We start from the raw sequence: 20,459 nt of genomic DNA, 5'->3' as shown, positions 1-20,459 counted from the left end.
GCTTCAACGCGAGACGTCTCGGCTGTATAAACTTTCTTTTGACGTTGTTTGGGGTCGACTCTGCGCTTTACGGGGACGACTCCGCAGAAGGACTCTTTGACTTCTTGTTTTTCTGTTTTTCTGAGAGAGTCGGCTCGGCACTTTACGGGGACGTCTCGGGATGTTTACGCTTTTTGCATGGGGACGACTCCGCTGCCTTGGGGACGACTCCGCTGCTTTATCTCTGAAAAACAAGTCCTCTGGAATTCTCTAAGAGAGTCGACTCCGCTTTTTCAGGGGACGTCTCCGCTGCCTTATCACCGAAAAAGATATCCTCTGGAATACCCTGAGAGAGTCGACTCCGCTACCTCGGGGACGACTCCAGAAGTCTGCTTTTTACTCGCGGGGACGTCTCCGCGTCCTGTGGAGACGACTCGCGCGCATCCCTTGAAATCGGCCTTTCTGCCGCCTCTGAGAGAGTCGACTCCGCCTCTGAGAGAGTCGACTCCGACCCTGCGAGACGCCTCGCCAGGTGCCGGGGACGTCTCCAGACGTGCCAGTTCTTCCTGTTTGTGCCAGAGACGTCTCTGAGACAACCCGGAGACGTCTCGGCTGTCCCTGATCTATTTTCTTCAACTCAAAAATTCTTCAATAAATCCTTTAAAAATTATGGGAACTTGCCTAGACATTTCTTAACAATATTATTAAATAATCACCTGAAATTCTCAAATAAATTGTTAAGATAAATGGAATTATACTCTAGTGTTTTGTATTCATCAAAATCCATTAGGGGGTCAACAATCTCCCCCTTTTTGATGATGACAAAACACTGAGTATATGCAAAATTCGAAATTTAAACATATACACAGTATTTGGTCAGATGTACAAGTATAATGTTTTGATTTGAGCTAGATACAGTGTGCATAATTCAAAATAGTCAACTTTCAGTTCTATCCTTATGCATAAGATTGATCTTAATAGCTCTTAAGCAATTTTAGCATATCAACTGAATTTGAATCAAGTTAAAATTTAAATTAATGAAATATTGATGCTAAAGACAATTGAAGGCTAAGTTCTTTTTGACTCCCCCTTTCTTTTCCAGAAGGGCAATTATCTTAAAGCCAATATTCTTCAATTTTATCTTTTTCTAATTCAATTTTTTAGTATGAGTGTAAATTTTGCGTTCCATATTTAGGTTCTACTCCATATACTCCATATATATATATCTACTCAATACACTCCATAAATTTTGCATTCCAATATATTCAATATCCATATTGGTTCTACTCCCCCTTTTTGTCATCAACAATGAAGGGGACAAATTATCCTTAGGTACGTAAAACTCAATTCCTAGTAGAATTCAGCATATTACCATGAACCACTCAAGGATATTCAAGTTATTTTTATTAAAGAATTCAGCATTCATTTCACTCCCCCTTTGTTTTGGAATTCATTTCAGACTCCTCTTTTTGTTTAAAATAGTTATCACAAGATGTGCTCCCCCTGTTTTATATGCATTGATAAATTGTGTCAAATTTGAACACTTAAGGTATGTTATGAGATTTTTATGGCACAACACAGAATCATATACACAAAGTTTGATTCCACAGGATTTGAAACAAACACAAGATTTCAAAAGAAATTGTATGTCATTCATATGTCATTGCAATCATTTGAAGGCATTACAAGGTTAAAAAAGAGGAAATCATTACAAGTATTGATTCCTAATACAAAAGAAGTGTCAAAATGAGCCTAGGGTTTTACAAAAACAGATGAACCCTAGATGTCTACAAAATGTCCCTCATCGGCGACGTTGCTCATAAGCCCTAGCAGCTGCATCTATAAATGCATTAATTGAATCTAGCAGTGTTCTGAATTGATCTCCCTGAGACTGATGGAAGGCTGCCACTAGTGCTTCAAATTCAATGCTTGCCCTTTCAATTCTTCCTCTAAGTTGGGCAGCCACGGTGCCCAAATTGCCTCCAGGGCTCGTCAACTCTTGAAGACCATCTGATATGATCTTCAATTTCTCCTGTAGCTCAATTGATCGTATAGTTTGGATGGTACCCACATGAACCAACTCTGATGCTGTAGCTTCTACCTGAGTTTTGATCTCCTTCAATTCTTGTAGAAGCCCTTCATGTGAGGTCCGGATGGGGGCCAACTCAGTAGTGATCATCGATCTCTTCTCCTCTCTCATCTGCTGGCATATCACAGATGCTAGAGTGTGCATCTGTTCTTCTGACAAGGAGAAGGATCCACTGACTGGAGGAGGAGGAGGCACAGATGTGGAAGGTCCAGCTGAGCTGGAGGGTACATCAGGGAAGGCCATGTGGCTATGTGGAGGAGAGTGGTGGTCAGGCTCCTGATGTGGGATCTCGGGCTCTAAGGTTTGAGATTTTCTTTTTGGTACCTTGACCCAAGACCCATCTACCTTGTGAAACTCCATTCTACGCATTGTGCTTTCATTATAGTAGTCGGTGTTTCTCAAGGGTTTTGCAGGCTCATTTTCTGGAATTTGAACCTTGAAATGTTTGAATACTAGGGTAAAGATCATCCCATAGGGTATGCTAAACCTAGAATACCTATGACATATAGAAATGTAGTTCAGCATAAGTCTAGGGAGGTTTAGGGGAATCCCTAGTAGGATGTGGTGCATGATGACTAAATCTCGCTCCGAAACAAAATCGAAGCGACCGGTTTTTGGAAACAGGACCCGGTTGACAATACTCAAAAGTAGTCTCATCTCGGCATTTAGGTCTTGTGAGTTAACCACATCAAGAGGGCCGCAGTCCTCTCGTCCTAAAACTAGGTTTAGGGCTATTTCTCTTTGGGGATGTGAGGTCGGAGCCTCACCGTCTTTAGGGATTTGTAATACACTAGATAGGGTATCCTCATTGATCTCTATCAATGTCCCTCGGACATAGGCAGTGTACCCCGAGTCCCCTAAGGCCATATTACTAAACATCTCTCTAACTAGACCGGGGTAGGTTGATGTGTTGAGAGTACAAAGATATTCCCAACCTTGGGCACGGAGTCTCTCTCCAATAGAGAACCCCTCACTCTCTAAAAAATGGAAATCTATAAACCTACCCGTGGTTACTGTGCGATTCGCACAGGAAATGGTCGTGGTTGGCGGAGCAACCGGAGGAGACGGTGCGGAAGGTTCTTCCCTCCGTTCCTCGGCGTCGGTCGCTACCCTAGGACGCCTCCCACTTGTTCTCCTAGCTCTTTTGGGTGCCATGGATTAGAAACCCTAGGGAAATGGGGAGTTTTGGTTCGGTTTGAGGTGGAGAGAAAAATGGAGGCTAGGGTTTTGTATTTTGTTGGGGACGAAAGAGATAGTTCGGGTCGGCTCGAGCTGTTTCGACCTATTTTAAAAACCCTCGTTCGGTCTCCGAGACGTCTCCGCGACTAACGCGAGACGTCTCGCCGGGGGGACGTCTCTGCGATTTGCCAGAGACGTCTCCGGCACTGAAAAATTTCAGACTGAATTCTATCTTTTCCCAATTTATTTTATTTGACCACACTAATCAACATGATTTCTTTTGGTGAATATAGGGTGAGTTTGTTTGCGATCCTTCCCTTTAATAATATACCCTATAAAAGTTTAATAATAATTTTTTGAATTATTAATATTGAAATGAGGAATGTTTGACCAAGTTTCGAATGCCTATGAAATAGGCTCTGAAAATATCTCCATGAAGAGTCCAAGGGAGGGTAACCATCCTCCGGAAAGTCAAACAATTCGTCATTTAACTTAGATTCATGTTTTCACTTGATAGATACTAGGTTTGCTATTTGTGACCTTGAGGTGGATTACTAGTTTGAGTAGCAAAGCATTGCATTACAAGTTATTTGCTAGGATCAAACAAGCTCAAAGCATTCCTTAAGAAGTTGAACCTATCTTTACAAAGGGGCTTTGTAAAGATATCGGCCAATTGATTTTCAGTACATACATATTCAATCATCACATCATTTTTCAGCACATGATCCCTAATAAAGTGATGCCTAATTTCTATGTGTTTTGATTTAGAGTGTTGGACAGGATTCTTTGTTAAATTAATTGCACTTGTATTATCACATCTAATTGGTATGTTGTCCATTTTGATACCGAAATCTTCGAGTTGTTGCTTAATCCAAAGCACTTGGGCACAACAGCTCCCAGCTGCAATGTATTCAGCCTCAGCTGTGGATAAGGCCACTGAATTCTGTTTCTTGCTGAACCAAGAAACTAAATTAGCACCCAAGAATTGACATGTGCCATTTGTGCTTTTTCTGTCGAGTTTGCACCCGGCAAAGTCAGCATCGGAATAAGCAATTAAATTTATGTCAGATTGCTTAGAATACCATAAGCCTACATTAGATGTCCCTACTAGATATCTGAAAATTCTTTTAACAGCTTGCAAGTGTGATTCCTTAGGACATGCTTGGTATCTAGCACACATGCAAACACTGAATAATATATCTGGTCTACTAGCAGTAAGGTAAAGTAAAGAGCCTATCATACCTCTATACAATTTGCAGTCTATACTTTTACCTTTTTCATCTTTGTCAAGCTTGCAACTTGAGCCCATGGGTGTGCTGATTTCCTTTGCATCCTTCATCTTGAATTTTTTCAACATTTCCTTGATATATTTGGACTGACTGATGAAGATGCCTTCCTCTGATTGTTTTATTTGTAGCCCAAGGAAGAAGTTGAGCTCACCCATCATGCTCATTTCAAATTCTCCCTGCATAAGCTTGGCAAACTCTTGACAAAGACTATCATTAGTAGCACCAAAAATTATATCATCCACATAAATTTGCACAAGCAATAAGTCATTCCCTTTTCTTTTAATGAAGAGGGTTTTGTCTACATTTCCTCTCTTAAATTTATTTTCAATTAGGAAATTACTTAATCTTTCATACCATGCCCTAGGGGCTTGCTTAAGTCCATACAATGCTTTGTGCAATTTATAAACATAATCTGGATGTAAGTGGTTTTCAAAACCTGGAGGTTGTCCTACATAAACTTCCTCCATTATATAACCATTTAAAAATGCACTTTTTACATCCATTTGATAGAGTTTAAAATCCATGAAGCAAGCATATGCCAAAAGTAGTCTAATAGCCTCTAACCTAGCAACAGGAGCAAAAGTTTCATCAAAATCTATTCCTTCCTCCTGATTATAGCCTTTGGCAACTAGTCTAGCTTTGTTTCTTATAACTATTCCATCTTCATCTAGTTTATTTCTATACACCCACTTGGTGCCTATGATTGAAACATTAGGGGGTCTTTTCATTAGAGTCCAAACTTGATTTCTTTCAAATTGATTTAATTCCTCTTGCATAGCATTTATCCAATTTTCATCCTTTTCGGCTTCCTCTAGTGACTTAGGCTTTATTTGTGAAACGAAAGCAAGATAATTACTAGTATTTCTTAGAGAGGATCTTGTCCTTACCCCTTGTGAGGGATCACCAAGGATTAAATCCCTTGGATGACCATGTGCATACCTCCATTCCCTCGGAAGATCTTGATTTCTTGCTTGAGGTTGATCTTCTTCATCTTGCTGAATTGTATTTTCCTTGACTTCATCTTCAAGTTGTTTGTCTTGTATGGAGAACTCCTTCATTCTGTCTTCAAGTATACCTGCATCACTATCTTCTTCTTTTCTAGAAGAATCTCCATTAGCTTCATCAAAAACAACATGAATGGATTCTTCAACAACGAGAGTTCTCTTGTTGAAGACTCTGTATGCTTTACTAGATGAGGAATAACCTAAGAAGATCCCCTCATCTGATTTAGCACTAAATTTACTTAGATTGTCCTTTCCATTGTTTAAAATAAAGCATCGACAACCGAAAACATGAAAATAGCTTATATTTGGTTTCTTACTTTTTATCAACTCATAAGGTGTTTTCTTTAAGATGGATCTAACTAAAGCACGGTTTAAAATATGACATGAAGTATTTATTGCTTCAGCCCAAAAGTACTTTGGTAGATCCGATTCGCACAACATGGTACGAGCCATATCTGCTAGTGTGCGATTCTTCCTTTCCACCACCCCATTTTGTTGGGGTGTCCTAGGTGCCGAGAAATTGTGATTGATACCATTTTCTTCACAAAATTTTTCAAAATACTGATTTTCAAACTCGGTACCATGATCACTCCTAATTGCTTTTAGTTTAAGATTGAGTTCATTCGAAACCCTATTATGAAACTTGATAAAAGCGGGAAAGGACTCATCTTTGTGTGCAAGAAATGAAACCCATGTAAAACGTGAAAAATCATCAACAATTACAAGACCAAATTTCTTACCCCCTAGACTAGCAGTTCTAGTGGGTCCAAACAAATCCATGTGAATTAGTTCTAAGGGTTTTGATGTTGAGACTATGTTCTTAGACTTGAAAGAACTTCTTGTTTGTTTCCCTAATTGACATGCAGCACAAATTTTGTTCTTTTCAAAGTCTATTTTTGGTAGTCCTTTGACTAGATCTTTTGTAATTAATTTAGAGATTAAATCCATGCTAGCATGCCCTAACCTACGATGCCATAACCAACTAGTCTCATTGACTTTGGGATCCATGGCTACAAGACATTGGCCATCCTTCATGGTGAGATCATCAAGATCTACCATGTAAACATTTCCATGCCTATGTCCTGTGAGTATGATCTCATTGTCAATTGGACTACTAATTATGCATAGTGATGATTCAAATGACACTTTAAAGCCCTTGTCACAAAATTGACTTATACTTAATAAATTATGTTTTAGTCCATTAACTAACAATACATTGTCAATAAAAGAGGAGGGTGATATGGAGATTTTACCAACACCAACGATTTGACCTTTAGCATTATCTCCAAATGTGACTACTCCTTCTTTTGATTTCAAGGTGACGAAGAGACTCTTGTCACCGGTCATATGCCTTGAGCAACCACTATCAAGATACTACATTCTCTTTTTATTCCCGGCTGCAAGGCATACCTGCAAAATAATCATGTGAAGCTCTTAGGTACCCAAGTTTTCTTGGGTCCTTCTTGGTTAGTGTAGTTGGTTCCCTTGGGCACCCATACTTTAGTTGTGTTTTTACCTTTTACAAATGTATTCTTGTTAGTTTGAATCTTTCTTTGAATGCAAGAATAGGCTTTATGTCCACTTTTTCCACATTGAAAGCATGTAGGTTTTTCAGTTTTGACCTCTTTTGCTTTCACAAAGAAATTCTTTAGATACTTTTGTTGTTTGCTAGTTTTATATCCTAATCCGGCTTTATTAAAAACAGCTCTTTGATTGGATAGAATAAGATTTAATTTTTCAGAGCTTTGTGTAAATTTTTCAACAATTGGTTTGTACTTATGTACCTCATTCTTAAGATCCAAATTTTCTTTAACTAATTCTTCCTTATCCTTTTTAAGGGATTTAACATTTTGTGCAAGTAAGGTATTACTATTAAGTAGGGATTTAACTTTTAGATTTAATTCCTTAATTAGTGTTTTTGCCGTTTCATTTTCAATGCTAAGTTTTGAATTTTTATTTTCTAGATCAATGGTGTGAACATTTTCATGGCTCTCCTTCGCAATCAATAGGTTTTCAATGTCATCCTTTAGTTTTTGATTGGAGGCTTTTAATTCTTTATTTTTTGCTCCTAACATACCGCAATCACTCATGAGCTCTTGAAAAGCTTCATATAATTCTTCTAAAGTAAAATTTATAGTTGAGCTTTGACATACCTCGTCATCTTCGAATGCCATGAAGCACAAGTTGGCGGTTTCTTCCTTCTCTTCCTCGGAGGAGGATGTGTCACTATCATCCCACGTTGCTTTCAATGCCTTCTTCTTCTTCTTTCCAAAGTGCTTCTTTTGTTGAGGGCATTCGGAACGAATGTGTCCCGGTCTCTTGCAATCATAGCATATGATTGGGTCTCTTTCTTTTTCTTTTTCTTTTTCCCAATCATTTCTCCCTCCAAACTTCTTTCTTGGGAAGGGTTTCTTTCTTCTCATGAATTTCTTAAATTTCCTTACTATTAAACCCAAGTCCTCATCTTCGCTTTCTTCTTCACTCTAACTACTTTCTTCTTCACACACACTCGAAGTAGCCTTGAGTGCGATTGTCTTCTTCTTTGGCAATTCTTCTTCATGTTGCTTCATTGTGAGCTCATGCGTCATCAATGAGCCCAATAGTTGTTCAAGTCCCAATGTGTTGAGGTCTTTAGCTTCCACGATCGCCGTGACCTTCGCTTCCCATGCTTTTGGCAAGGACCTGAGAATTTTACTCACAAGTTCTGGGTTAGTGTAGGATTTGCCCAAATTCTTTAGACCATTTATTATATCGGTGAAGCGTGTGAACATGCATGAGATGGTTTCGTTGGGTTCCATCTTAAATAACTCATACTTGTGAACTAGAATGTTCACTTTAGACTCTTTAACTTGATTTGTACCCTCATGGGTAACTTCAAGCCTATCCCATATTTCCTTAGCGGAACTACATGTGGAGACTCTATTAAACTCATTCACATCTAGAGCACAAAATAATGAGTTCATGGCTCTAGCATTGAGTTGAACCATCCTATTATCATTCTCATCCCAATCCTCCTCAGGTTTGGGAATTTGAATGCCATTAACCATGTGAGATGGTTCGTGTGGTCCCTTGATTATGACCCTCCACAAGGCATAATCTTGTGCTTGAATAAAGATCCTCATTCTAGTCTTCCAATAGGTATAATTTGTCCCATTGAAGAGTGGAGGTCTATTGGTTGCCTGCCCCTCAGCAGGAACATTGTTGAAGGGTGTTGCCATCTAGATCTTTGGCTAAGACGGTTAGGTCTTCAAGAAATACACAGAGCACCTGCTCTGATACCACTTGTTGCCCAGAGATGGTCACCCAAGAGGGGGGTGAATTGGGTGTTTTAAAATTTTTTGTCTAATTAAAAATAAAACACACAAATGTATGAGCTAAAGTAAAAATAGAGGTATGAAAACAGACAATCGCAAACACAAGGTTTTATAGTGGTTCGGAGCTTCCACTGCTCCTACATCCACTCCCCAAAGCACCTTTGGGAATTTCCACTATAATCCAAGATTACAGTCCGGTAGTTTTGCGAGTGCACTACCCAACTCGTTGTTTTACACCGGGCTAACAACGAACCCTACAACCCCCAATTTCACCTAGGCTTGGGACGCCTTTCCCTTGTTCCAAGTCCCTTGACTGGAACAAGCACAATAACCAAAGGTTTTACAAAAGATTTCAAAGCTCTAAATAAGCAAATAAAACAGTGAGAAATAACAAAACCCGGAAGAACCCTTTTAGCCGTTGGAAGCGTGGGAAATGGTGGTTCTTCCGATGTGGATCGCGTTGTCTTGAATGTGAGCTTTGAATGCCGAGCGGGAGAGAGTAGTTGAGCACGAAATCAGTTGGGAAGCTTGAAGGCACTTGATTTCTTCACTTGAATGCACTAACTCCTTTGAACCTCTTTTTCTTTCTTCTCTCTTGAATGATCTTATGTTGGGTTGGTGAGAAGAAGTTGGAAGGCACTTAAGAGCTCCCTTTTATAGCCCAAAAAGCAAATATAGCCGTTAGACACAAAGAAAGAAACGTTTGAAATTCAAACAAACCTGCAAAAAGGTGTCAGTCGCGTCCCAGGCGCTCCGGAGACGTCTCCGCTTCAACGCGAGACGTCTTGGCTGTATAAACTTTCTTTTGACGTTGTTTGGGGTCGACTCTGCGCTTTACGGGGACGACTCCGCAGAAGGACTCTTTGACTTCTTGTTTTTCTGTTTTTCTGAGAGTCGGCTCGGCACTTTACGGGAACGTCTCGGGATGTTTACGCTTTTTGCATGGGGACGACTCCGCTGCCTTGGGGACGACTCCGCTGCTTTATCTCTGAAAAACAAGTCCTCTGGAATTCTCTGAGAGAGTCGACTCCGCTTTTTCAGGGGACGTCTCCGCTGCCTTATCACCGAAAAAGATATCCTCTGGAATACCCTGAGAGAGTCGACTCCGCTACCTCGGGGACGACTCCAGAAGTTTGCTTTTTACTCGCGGGGACGTCTCCGCGTCCTGTGGAGACGACTCGCGCGCATCCCTTGAAATCGGCCTTTCTGCCGCCTCTGAGAGAGTCGACTCCGCCTCTGAGAGAGTCGACTCCGACCCTGCGAGACGCCTCGCCAGGTGCCGGGGACGTCTCCAGACGTGCCAGTTCTTCCTGTTTGTGCCAGAGACGTCTCTGAGACAACCCGGAGACGTCTCGGCTGTCCCTGATCTATTTTCTTCAACTCAAAAATTCTTCAATAAATCCTTTAAAAATTATGGGAACTTGCCTAGACATTTTTTAACAATATTATTAAATAATCACCTGAAATTCTCAAATAAATTGTTAAGATAAATGGAATTATACTCTAGTGTTTTGTATTCATCAAAATCCATTAGGGGGTCAACAATTAATTTGATATTCCCTCAATGGTTGTGTTAATCATCGAAATAATACTATCATCCGCAAGAGTAACCTTGGTGGGTTTTAGTTCACCAAGTCCTAACTGTTCATAAACGTATAGGGTAGTAAGTTAACACTTGCACCTAAATCAAGAAGGGCTCGTTGTATCCTGAAGTTTCCTATGATACAAGATATGGTAGGACAACCAGGATCTTTATACTTAGGTGGGGTGTTGTGTTTGAGAATAGCACTCACTTGTTCAGTTAGAAAAGCTTTCTTTTGTACGTAAAGCTTTCGCTTTATGGTAAAAAGATCTTTTAAAAATTTGGCATAAGATGGGATCTGCTTAATGGCATCTAATAAAGGAATGTTAATCTTTACTTGTTTAAAGATATCCAGAATTTCTTGGTCAGGTATTCCCTTTTTAGCTGCAAGCAAGCGCTGAGGGAATGGAGCAACTATCTTGTGATGGGGTATTGGATCATCTTGTTCATTATCATCTTCATCCTTTTTTTCAATAGATTTTTCAGGTTTGTCATCCTTCGTCGGAATTTCTTTGTTAATTATTTTTCCGCTACGAAGGGTCGTGACAGACTTAACTTGTTCAAATTTAGGTTGGGATGAACTTGCTTCATGGACCTCATGTTGACCCTTTGGGTTAGATTGAGGTTGGGCTGGAAATGTCCCTTTTTCCCTTACATTGAGTTGAGCCTCAATTCTACCTACAGAATTTTTAAGTTCTTGGAGTGATTGCATTGTATTCTGATTTATCTGAGTCTGCCCTTGCATGAAGGTTTGCAAAGTATCTTCAAGGGATTTCTTATGTGGTGGCACATAAGGAGTAGAAACAGAATTTCCTTGAGATTCATTGGCAGTGGATCCATGTCTCCAACTAAAGTTAGGATGGTTTCGCCAATTAGGATTATATGTTTCTGAAAATGGTCTTTTATAAGTATTAATGAAATTTGCTTGATCATGCAACACTTCTTGAAAAGCAGGGATTGTAGGACAATCCTTGGTCACATGTGCATTACTCTCGCAAATTCCACATATACTTTCAACAATAGTTTGTGCTTTTCCTATATTGGCTTTGCTTAATTCCATGGCTTCAACCTTCCTAGTTAGATTAGCAATTTTTACATTGACGTCATTATCATCTTTAATAAGATACATTCCTCCTTTTGCATTAGGTGCTATTTTAGATTTTTCATTTTTATCTATTGTATCCTAAGCTTGTGCATTTTCTGCTAAAAGATCAAAATAATCCTAGGCTTCATTTGGTTCCTTACTCATGAATTCACCGTTACACATCATTTCTACAAATTGTCTCATATTGGAGGACAAACCATCATAAAAGAAACTAATGACCCTCCAAATTTCATATCGATGATGTGGGCAAGCAAGCAGAAGGTCTTTAAATCTTTCCCAATACTGAAAAAATGTTTCTCCATCTTTTTGTGCAAAGTTCATGATATTTCTTCTAAGTGTGTTTGTTTTATGTGTTGGGAAGAATTTCTTTAAAAATTCTCTTGTCATTTCTTGCCAGGTAGCTATGGTCCTAGGCCTTAAGGAGTGTAACCATGACTTAGCTTTTTCCTTTAAAGAAAAAGGAAATAACTTAAGCTTAACTACCTCTTCAGTGACATTGTTGAAATGAAGTGTTGAACACACTTCATCAAATTCTTTCAGGTGCAAATAGGGACTTTCAGAGTCAAGTCCGTGAAACTTTGGGAGTAATTGGATTATTCCTGGTTTCATGTCAAAAGCTCCCGCAATAGTAGGAATAACCATACAGGATGGGGTACTGGTCCTAGTGGGTTGTAGATAATCACGAAGCGTTCTAATAGGTAAGTCATCTTGAAATTCATTATCTCCCTGATTACTATCATTATCTTCCATTTGATTATTTGAATTTTGAACAATTAAATTTTTATCTTTTGATTCAACTCTAAATAATCTATTTGTTTTATCTCTCTCCCACAATAGCATATACTGAATTTTTTTTTTTTTTTAGGTTGGTACAAGTACCACCTAAAGAGATCTAAACAAACACCCTAACAAAAATTTAATTAAAATTAAACATGCATCACCCAACAATTTCTAATGTTTTCCTAAAAATTCTAGACAGCTCCTAACTGGTTTGAAGAGGACACCTAAGCCTCCAATCCGGTCTAGTAACCTTAGTTGACCAGGTAAGCTCCCAGGTAAGTGGAGGAGTCACGATGCGTGTAGCAAAGGTCCCACTTAAGACCCACTTTCCTCGAACAAAAACTGTCTCCCTTCAATCACTTAGAGGGACAATGCTTGCCTAGACATTGACCGGGCCACAGAGCGAAATTGGTGCAACTTTCGGTGGTCTTCGTCTTATTGAGCTCGAGTATCCTTAGGGGCCAACGTCTAGTTGATTTTAGTTAGGCTTAGGATATTTATGCACTGGGATGATTTTTTGGGCTAAGGACGAGTGATGAAATTCCGAGTCCCGACCTTATCTTTTTAATGGGTTCAGCCCTTAGATTATTTTATGTAAATGCTTTATACTATATGCAACAATCAAGAAAATTTTTAACGTTTTATGTCATGATATTAAATTGCATTTGAATAGTTGATCAAACAAATTAGCTAAATTTATTTTTTTATTATTATTTTAATTAATATTTTTTAAAAAAAATAATAAAATTTGAAATTTGAATTTTTGAAAACTGAAATTTGAAATTTGAATTCGAATTTTTTTTTATAGCAAGAGTAAAATTCTAATCTAGGAATTATTAAAATAGGACTAGTATGAACAAAACAGGAAAAATAATTTAAATACTCACAGCCGGAGTTCGTTCACTCCGGGAATCCAAAAATTTGATCTCGATCTTCCTCGTTACTAGTCCCGCTTTGTGTCGTCCTTGAATCTGAAAAGATTTGAAATTTCAGCCGTGTTAAAAATAAAGAAAACTTGAAGAACCAGAAATTAAAAATTAAATTTGCAGTCTTGTTCTCGTTCGCATGTTGCAAATCCCCGGCAACGGCGCCAAAAACTTGCTACGTCTTTAATTTTGCTCTTTTAAAATAGAAATTAAATGTAGAATACCCCAAGTATAGGGTGTAGCGAAGTAATATTCTCGGTGAGTCCGAGATCGAATCCACATGGATTTGACAGCGAACAAAAACTAAAGGCTAAATAATATTCGGATTGATAAAAATATAACTAAGGCATCAGGATTCAGCCTAGCACTTCATCATGCTTTTCTTTTAATCACCTATTATCTCAGTTAGATCTGAGTGAAGACCTAACCGGAAAGTGGAGCGGTGAAAATACCAATTAATCATTAAAAAAAAAGATTTAGTTTTATGGGCAGCATGCAGTAATTCTATTTTAAACTACAGGGATTTCTAAGCATCTGTTATACCCGGGGAAAATAACAAATCAAAAAAATATATAAGTTTGAAATAATTTCTATAAATCTACTGTACCATAAATCAAATCAATAACATTAAAATCCCATTGATGATTAAAGAAAATACATAAAGAAAATGCTAGGCTTTTCCCTAGCCTTAGCTAAAAGAGGTTTAGCTACTCATATGAGATGGAAGCATTTTTGTAAAAAGGGATTAGCAATAAAATAAAACATAAACTCTTTTCTCCCTTCTTATTCAGAAACAGAGCTCTGGAAATTGTTTTCTCTTCCCGAATGGCTCCTTCTTCGTGTCCTCCTTCCTCCACCGGATCCCTTTTATAGACACCTTCAGCGTGTTGAAGGTGTGGCTGGGAAGACGGAAGGACGCTGGAAGATCGCGGTTCCAACTGGATGGAGGAGATGCGGATGTAGGGGCGTTGGCTTCGGAGTTGGATCAGGGATGCGGCTGAAATGCGTGGAAGGAAGCGAAGACGTGTTGGTTTCCGTTGCAGAAAAGGATGCGGCCGAAACAAGATTGCTGGAGCGTTGAAGCCGCGGATGATTCGGTTGCTTGAGACGCGGGATGAATGAAGTCTGGATGCCACGAATCGCTTGGGACTCTTCGGCTGCTGGGATGCATGGGGTGCGACGGTTGGAGAGTTTATTTGGGAAGGCTCTCGGACTTTGTTCTCGAAACAGGGGAGACGGAAGCCACGGACAGACGCTGGGAATTCTTGGCTGGGACGGTTTGAAGATGGTTGTTGGATTGACTCGGACGGCTGAAGTTGGATGCATGCATGGCAGCTGGGCATTGGGCTCAAACCCAATGTTATTGGGTCTCTTGGATTACTTGCACTCAAACACAAATAAAACATTAATTAATCAATTTTATCAATAATGATTAGCTATAATACTAATTAAGATGGTATGAAGATTGCACTTTTGTGCTCTCATCAGAAATCCTAGCCCTCACACAACTTTGCCTGGCCCTAGATAAACCTGGGCAGCCCGTACTCCAGGTCTGGTTGCGTTGTTCTTAATCCTTTAGAAGCATGTTTGTCAACCTTTGATCCCTTATCCAGCCACAGTTAAGACTGGCCCCCATCTTCAATTCTAAACACATTCAAACCCTAAGTTTTAGGGCTACTGCTGTTTCTTTGCTGCAGCAGCAACATCCCGCTTGTCTCCTATCTTTTAGTTCACCACAAAAGAGATTTTGCCATGTTTCTAAACAACACTGATTGTGGAAAAACTTGCTTTCTGCATGGTTGATTGGCATGAATGTTGCTTTGCCACCTCCTGGCGCCTTTGAGTTTCTAACAGACGCCATTGCTTAGGTAACATTCCGAGCCTTGATTTTTCTTAGGGTTTCTAGCCATTGACTATTAGTTTAAATTGCTGCAATAATTACATTTGATCTTGGATTTGCATGTTTCATCCATCTTATTAAGCTTTATTTGCATTATATTAGATCATCGAATCATTTGTTACTTGTCATATTTACTTGTAGCATTAATTTTAGCTCTACATAGATTTTTTCATGGTTAAGTTTAGTTTCAGATTTTCATGAATTGCTTGTCATCACATCTTAGAAAAGGATTTGAAGTCTTCCTTTAAGTCGTCCTTCATCACACCTGAAAACTAAGAACCATGTACTTTGGAGATCAAGAATGCTATTATGTTAAAATGGATAATAATGCAAATTTTAAATCCAATTCTGAACCATTATTAAATATAACGGGACATATTAAAACATATATAAATTGAAATTCAAATTGTTTGGGTCCTTTTCTATTGTAGATACTATCAGAACATTGTATCAAGCCATTGCTGTTAAAGCTATCTATACTTGGATGGTTGGACCAGTTGATCCATAGGTAAATGAGCTGGAAAACGCATGATTTATGGTTACTTGGAATTTTGCATAAATAATTAATTACACAGAGATACATAGGTATGCATGAAAATGTGTTCGCATGATATTTTTTTGAAACAGTATGCATTTTGCATATTTTTATCTAATCCTGGTTAATGCTTATATTGTTGAGTCATTCATGTATCGTCAGAATAAAAGCAATAAAGTATTGCTACATAGAAGCCTTAAATATTGTGCATCATTGTTAGGTCAGATGGCGGTTTCCAACTGCAAATGACTTTGGATCTGAAATAATTCCTGCCTCTGCGAAAGAGTTCTTCATCAAGGTTTGTATTAAAGATTTTATAAGTTGGTTTAGATTCTATACAAAACATTGAATTGTTTGGTCATATTCATATGATTGAATTTCCCTAAAATCTTCTGAATTTTTATACTAATCCCTTAGTTATTGAATTTGCACATTAATCACTAAATATATGATTGGGTCTAGTTGATGGCAATTAGAAGAGGCATGTTAGACCAACACCTTCGCGTAGGCAAAAGATGGTTACACACGTTGCCGGTGCAACAAGTGCCATGTTAACCTTGTAACTGATTAAAAACCCACCCACCCGGCTTGATTTGATTAAACTCCCCTTTCCCTTGTTTGACTCACTAAAAAGCCTCCCCTGCCCCCTTCGGCTGATGATATTTTGAGACCCCCTCCCCTATGCCACTCGCGATTGTAGCAATCCCCCCCCCCAACCTACGCTCACGACTGCTCAAAGCATGCTTTTGCTCGACACATGCCCTCTCCTCCTCTCCTAGCATTACTAGTAACCTTCTTTCCCCCTCCCTCTCTCTCTCTCTATCATCCCTAACTCTATGGCCTAGGGTTCCGTCCTTTTGACGACGATGAGGGCTTTCGTGCCCTCCCTCTCTCAGCCTCTCATTTTGTCCCTCTCCCTCTCCCTCTCTCTCCCTTTTTCTCTCTTCTTGTCCCTCCCTCTCTGACTCTCTATTTTCCTCTATCTCCTCCCTCCCCCTCCCTCCCCAGCTCTCCTTATTCCAGTGTGCCTTGAAATGGCACGGTACGAATCCATACCATGCCGAACTGGTAGTTGGCTGATACGCCTTCATATATCGGTTGAGCGAACCTTGATGACTGCATTATCTATATATAACATTAATTTTTCATATTTTTTAATTATTATAGTTAATCTTTAAATAATAAATTAATATTTAGTTATACAATATGGAAAAAGTTAATTTTCATTCAAAAAAACATAAAATCTTATTGGTGGTACTACATATATTTTTGCATACATACACTCTTAAATATTAGAATTTGTAAGAATATCCTCCCAAAATTAATATTTGCATGTATACCCTAATCAAATACTTATTTTGTTTGTATATCCTTTTTTTTTTGTATATGTACCCATGTCATCTAATGTCGTTAGGAAGTTAGCGGTTTAAATTGAAATAACGAAAATACTATCAATGGGCAACATGCAAAAAGAAATGTTTATAGGGGTATACATGCAAATAGCGATTTTAAAGGGTATTCATACAATTTCATATATTTAGGAGGGTATACACGCAAAAAAATTCTTGGATTTTTGCCAAAATATCTTTCTAAATATTGAAATTTGCATGAATGTCCTCCAAATTGATATTTACGTGCATGCCCTCACAAAATACTATTTTTGTATGAATACCTTTAATATAGCGATTCAGCTAACATGATTAGCCAAAATCATATTTTATTTAAATTAAAAAATAACTAAAATTATAAAAATATCTTTTTATTCTTGAAGCGGGTATAGGTTACCAAGTTTCACTAGAAACTAATATCTCTACCTTTTTAAAGAAATTTTTCGTTCTCTCTTGACCCTCTTTTTTACTTTTCTGTCTGAAATCAAAATCATTTCCTCGACTCCCTTCTCCACCATAGACAACCCTTCATTGTATCCTTTTTCACATGAAGATGGTTGGGTCCTGCTTTTAGCTTTATGAATTATTTAAAGATAAGTGTTGTGAGAGATTTACAATATTTATCTTTTAGTGTATGAGATTTGCAATATTTATCTTTTAGAATTGGAAAATTTCTTATGTGCAAGCTAGTTGCTGATTTAAAATTACTGTGACAAGATGGGTCCTATATACTAGATCTTTTATTCTTCTAGAAAATTGAAGATCCAAAGAAAAGTAGCTTAAGGTACACAACATAAGGGGTGGCCTACTACATGGCCGCAGAGGTTGTTAATAAGTTTAGGGTTTAAAGTCCTTCAATGATTTTGCTGGGAGATGATTGATGTTTTTCCACCCATGAGCATAGTAGTAGTAAGGAAGCTAGATCATTGCAATCTATTGTGTGCCTTTAAGAGATTCTGATTTTTTTCTATATTTTAATACATGCCTTCATATATGCGTCTATAACAATCAATATTATAAGCTATGTTTCGATGAAATAAGATATAGTTGTTATAAATAAAAAAAATAAAGTACAATAATTCTATGATTAGTGAAAGAACTTCCATAACTCTTTTTGTTATCTAATTGTCAAATCAATCTTTTTCTTAAGCAATATTTTTACGAAAGAATATTGAAGAGCAGGCACCAGACAAATCCAAGTATTAAAACAAGTTGAACTAAAAAAAAAATTAAATTTTTTTGCATGTAAACCCTCCTAAATATGTGAAATTGCAGGAATACCCTCACAAAGTGTTATTTGCATGTATACCTTTATAAATATTTCTTTTTGCATATCTACCCATTTAGGGTATTTCAGTCACTTTTAATTTTACGACGTTAGATGGGATGAGTATATATGAAAGAAAAAAGAAAAATGAAGGGTATACATGCAAAATAAGTATTTTATAAGGGTATACATTCAAATTTCAATATTTAGGAGTATATGTTTGAAAAAAAACCCTATATTTTTTCAGCTTATGGGTTTGCATTAATCTCCACTTATTTTGAAATTTATTTTAAATTGGGCTTAGGTTCGAGTAGCCATAACAATGCTCAAATTTAAAGAAATTGGTATAATGATAAGATAGCAAATAGCATGCATGCCCCTCAAACATGCTACCAATTTTTTACATTATTTTATTTGTTATTTTTAATCCAAAAATATAGAAAAAAGTACAACCTCAATGAAAAATCAAGTTTTCTACTTGAATCCATGGATCATCCACACATCTATAGCATATTAGCTAAACCATGACAAAATACAAAATTTTAGCATGATGCCCCCTCATTTTCCTAACTTTTGCCTATTTTAGGCGTGATTAAGAGCAAATGAAAGAATGGAGGGAATTGTACCTGCTTTTGGTGGGACCTACCCTCAAATTTGGAAGGAAATCTTTCTTCGCCCTCCTGTTTTGCTGAGAATTTTTTTTTTTTGAAGAGGGCAAGAAAGAGAAGGCACGAGAGGCCTTCTTTACCTCCTCCTCTACTGGAGTAGTAAGGGGCCCAAAAGATCCCAAACCAGGTGCTGGAACCGCATACCATGGTTGGGAATTCAGGATGTTTACAAGATTAACATGCCGCATGTTGCACCTACAGCACGTGTAGGCTTCTTTTGCATACACAAGAGTGCATTTGTAGCAGACCTTACTGTTAGAATGAATATTTATAGGATTGTACTAAGAATGGATATCTGTAGCAGACCTCACTGTATCAGTCTCTCAATTCGGTTGCATATTAGTCCCAATAATCATATACCTGCTGCAAATATTCCTAAATGTCTTTATAGCAAAGCCCTCTTCATCCTTTGGAATTTGAACCTTTACAATCAAATGATTGTAAAAATTGAGTTTTAGATCCCTTTAGCATGCATCAGCTCTTGTATTTTTTTACCTTGTTATAATGTTTTTTGATAGTCCTTCAGGGGTTACACCTAGTGCTCTCTACTCTCTAGAATGATGAAGGAGAAGAGATGGGAGGGGATGGAGGAAATGAGAGAGAGAGAGAGACAGCTAACTTTAAAACCTATGTTTTTTCTAAGGTAAGTAAACCAATGTTCATATTTCTTGCTTAAGACTAAACGACAAACAGAAGCATCTTGGTCAGTTTACCACTTGGATTGAGGTAAGCAAGCTGAATGACAAATAAGTCTGTACACAGTTCTCATCAAGAGCTACTAATATTTTGTTCTTCACGAATTTTGAACCTTTTTCACTTCAAAGTAGTCAAGTAAATCCCAGCTTTATGGAAACTGTGTGACCAAATAGGTTGCATGATTTATTTACACCAGAAAGTTATTACTAAATGTTGCAGAGGAAAGTACGTTTTTGCACTACACCAGAATCACAACCTTTGGCATATAGAAATATAATATGACAACATTTTGTTATAAAGCCAATTGAGTTGTCCAATGGAAAGTTGAAAACTTGAAACTGTTTCCTGTTCTGCAGGCTTATCTTTTCAACGATTACTGGGAGGATATTGGGACTATTAAATCCTTCTTTGAAGCGAACCTTGCCCTTGCTGCACATGTAAGTCCTTTGTACATGGAAATCATTCAAGTTGTATGTTTTTCGAATGTTTCTTTAACTGCAGTGACCTGCCTAATTGTTTCTTGTATTTGTTGATGGTTAACTTGCTGTAATGACTTAGATTGATGAAAAAATTGAGTGCAGTTTTAACTTTTTAGATAAGTTTTCCTCACTTCAGTTTTCACAGTATAATTACTGTGAAATTCTTGGTAGTTTTACATAGTCTGAAAGATACTGGTGGTCTGATTTTCTTAGGGGTGTGATAAAAACAAGACTTGTCAAGCCTAGTCTGGATGATGTTTGGCTTCAGATTAATTTTGA

At 37.9% G+C, this 20,459-nt stretch overlaps 1 protein-coding gene and 1 non-coding gene across 7 annotated transcripts in view; both read left to right on the top strand.

Annotated features, from left to right (window-relative positions):
- The window catches only part of LOC103696273 (glucose-1-phosphate adenylyltransferase large subunit 3, chloroplastic/amyloplastic), a 125,549-nt gene that overhangs the window by 84,435 nt on the left and 20,655 nt on the right, over window positions 1-20,459 (top strand). For all 6 annotated transcript variants that reach the window (XR_005507013.2, XM_039116107.2, XM_088721708.2 and 3 more), the window contains 2 exons: window positions 15,908-15,980; window positions 20,058-20,138. Coding sequence is in view for 5 of the 6 variants with exons in the window: in XM_039116107.2 (XP_038972035.2) it covers window positions 15,908-15,980; window positions 20,058-20,138 (154 nt within the window). In the remaining variant the exon portion in view is untranslated. The remainder of the gene's footprint in view (window positions 1-15,907; window positions 15,981-20,057; window positions 20,139-20,459) is intronic.
- LOC149753477 (small nucleolar RNA R71) lies at window positions 11,774-11,880 on the top strand. The gene has a single exon (XR_016395592.1). It is a non-coding gene; the product is annotated as a small nucleolar RNA R71 (small nucleolar RNA).

Source organism: Phoenix dactylifera, chromosome 5 (assembly GCF_051530095.1).
Source record: "Phoenix dactylifera cultivar Ajwa chromosome 5, Ajwa_hap1_PhDact_Kaust_v1.1, whole genome shotgun sequence".
NCBI classification, from domain to species: domain Eukaryota; kingdom Viridiplantae; phylum Streptophyta; class Magnoliopsida; order Arecales; family Arecaceae; genus Phoenix; species Phoenix dactylifera.
The sequence above is the reverse complement of the archived record's forward strand: the minus strand, read 5'-3'. Positions and strand labels throughout refer to the sequence as shown.